The 2,580-nt window shown below is 53.1% G+C and overlaps 1 protein-coding gene across 1 annotated transcript; it reads right to left on the reverse strand.

The window, feature by feature from the left end:
• Positions 1-1,717: 1,717 nt before the first annotated feature.
• Positions 1,718-2,353, reverse strand: J7T54_004259 (uncharacterized protein; the record flags this gene model as incomplete). Its single annotated transcript, XM_051510725.1, has 2 exons — positions 1,718-1,755; positions 1,846-2,353. 2 exons carry the CDS (start codon positions 2,351-2,353, stop codon positions 1,718-1,720), a joined length of 546 nt encoding a protein of 181 aa, XP_051358403.1.
• Between the last annotated feature and the right edge of the window lie 227 nt (positions 2,354-2,580).

Here is a 2,580-nt window from a genome sequence, read left to right on the forward strand (position 1 = left end):
CTTCAGGGGCTTGGCGCTTGCTAGTGGTGTATTGCTGGTCTATCTCTTCCTTCTTCGCATCATCCGCTTTGTCGTATACCTCCTCGAGATGTCCAAGAGCAGCCTGCGCGTTGGTAGAGCGTGTTTGCCTCGCGGTTTTGCTCACACCTTCGGAGGTCTTGCCAGGGTTGGTGGGCTTGTCACCTTGAGCACCCTTGTTTTTTTTCGGAGGAGCCATGATTATAGCCTGGAGGAGCGAGAGATGGCTTGTCTCTGGTGGTCCCGGCTTTATAGTAGCTCGCAAAGCGTCGACTGGCCGTTACATTGTGCACAATCAGACGTTTATTTTATTTTTCTGGCAGCCTGTCACCATCTACTGGCCGTACAGACTTGATACTCCCGAAAAGGTTCAATCCAATAGCGGTTGTTGCATAGATACAGGCCGCAATTAGAAGCCTCCACAGTCCTTGGTGTCACTGATGGTCGAGTGCTATAATGAGCACATTTAGGCCTTATGTATAGAAGTAGACATACTTACTGGCGGAGAAAACCGTTGTCCACTTTCAGGATTAAGTGGAGAGTGCCGTGAGTAATGAAGGGCGAAAGCGGCTAGGGTCTTCCGATGTGCTTATGTAGCAAGCAAGTTAAAACGGGGGTGAGCGTGCTGCGACTTTCGAGTTTCCGTATCTGCGACTTAAAGAGCTCCATGGCTCAAATCGACGGAAACCTTTCCCCCTCCGAGACGGAGCTTTGGCTGTTCGGCACACGTCTGAATACGAATTGGTGGGATGACGTTTCCTGGCTGACCTCCGACTGTTGGACAGGCGAACTACAGCTCGATCATGACTCTCACAGGGTGCTTAGTGTACAACCTAAAGCGCCGGTGTTGTGTGAGTCCCCTAAGGATAACACCGCCACAGTCAGCAGTGAGACTGTTCGAAAGCGGTTCTATTGCAAAATTTCGCCGTGCCCGAAAAGCTACTCCCGTGCAGAACATCTGAGAAGACATCAATGAGGGAGCAACCCTGTCTAGACCATCAGATACTGAAAAAACTAATGCCTGGCAGGAAACATAGTGCAAACCCACCCAGGTTTCCTTGCACGCTGTGCGGCCATTGTTTTAAGAGATTAGAGAACCTTCGCGCTCACCGCAGGCTGCATCAAGATACCACCGAGGACGTGTATCATTGATCGATCATGGAGGGTAGAGCAAGCTCTCGTGATGAAGGGGATGCCCACCTAGAGAATGCCACGCTCACCATGTATACTTTGAAAGGTCTATCAAAATAGGTGGGATGCGCTTGCTACATCAGTCGAGCATCGTCCATACATAGGTAATTGGGACGAGGCGGCAGGCATGTTTGATTCTCCTTCAGATGCAACCAAGCCCACTTGTACCATTATTGAGCATAGCACACCCTAACGCTTTGCTGGAGTTGCCGGGACGCGAATGCAGCCGGATCTCAGATTCAATTCTTCCAACAGTGTGTCGTATAATAGGCATACCTCCCGCAGGACGTGTCCCACGAGCCTGCCCACAGCCGGCGTTCGCAGTAACGTACGATTCTAACTAGGAAATCGCTGTCTGTCTGGAGTACGTTTCAGGTTTCTCTTCTTGCCGTGGCACAATGACGGATGGAACGAATGCATAGTGAGATTTAGCATGTTTGCAATCATTCGGCGACTCTAGCCACTAACTAGTTCTTCAACGACGTCAAAAGATACCCGCCCAGCTCATCTACACGTCCTTGACCTTGCAGAGCAGAACTGGCTCTGCTGAAATCGTTTCCGCTGCGGTCAGAGACGGGGACCGCCCTCCGGGTCGGGGACGCCCCAGCTGGAGCGACAGCGCCGAACATCACGAACAAAGTCTGCGCTTCTTGTTCGCATTGAGCTCCGGATCCGGCGTGCTCGCCAGTATGCCCTCGATATACTCCTTCAATAGCTGCAATGCATCTTGCGTGCTCTGGTGGGACGAGGCCAAATCTTGCGCGTCAGCCCAGGCCAGACTCAACAGAGCGTTCTGCGCGTCGATCGTCTCGTCTCGCTGCCTGACCTCCTCGGTCTTCTCTCTCAAGGCATCGATAGCCAGCTCCCGGTCAAAGTCGACCACCTGACGCTTATGCACCTCTTCGTCGACCTTTTCGCGGAGCTCCTGCACGGCTCGCTCAAGCTCAGCATGGCGGAGACGCTGGTCTCGGTAGTCCGTCCCAAGCGGAGACGGACACTGATCAAAACCGGTGGCATCGGCTATGTTGACGTCGGAGAGTGCTGTGCAGGCCCAGGTGTCCATCTCTGATCGACCGGCCGCTCTTGAGCACTTGTTCTGCAACCGCTGGCTGGGAAACTCTTGCGCTCTTATACTCGACGGCATCGTCGGATATTGACGTTCAGTACAGGCCAAGAAGCGCGTCTTTGGCACCTTATGGCCCACGTCAATCGCTCTGCGGGCCATTATCGGGCTGGCCGAGAAAGCAGGCTGGGTCAAGCCAGGACGGCGACGACGGACAAAAGCGGTTGTCAGCAATATATAAAACGCCAATCAGCACCCCTAACGACACCAGCATATACAATGCAATGAGCGCATGCAAACACACGCAA

This window comes from Emericellopsis cladophorae (genome assembly GCF_022114955.1).
Source record: "Emericellopsis cladophorae strain MUM 19.33 chromosome Unknown NODE_210_length_3241_cov_39_634324, whole genome shotgun sequence".
NCBI lineage: Eukaryota > Fungi > Ascomycota > Sordariomycetes > Hypocreales > Bionectriaceae > Emericellopsis > Emericellopsis cladophorae.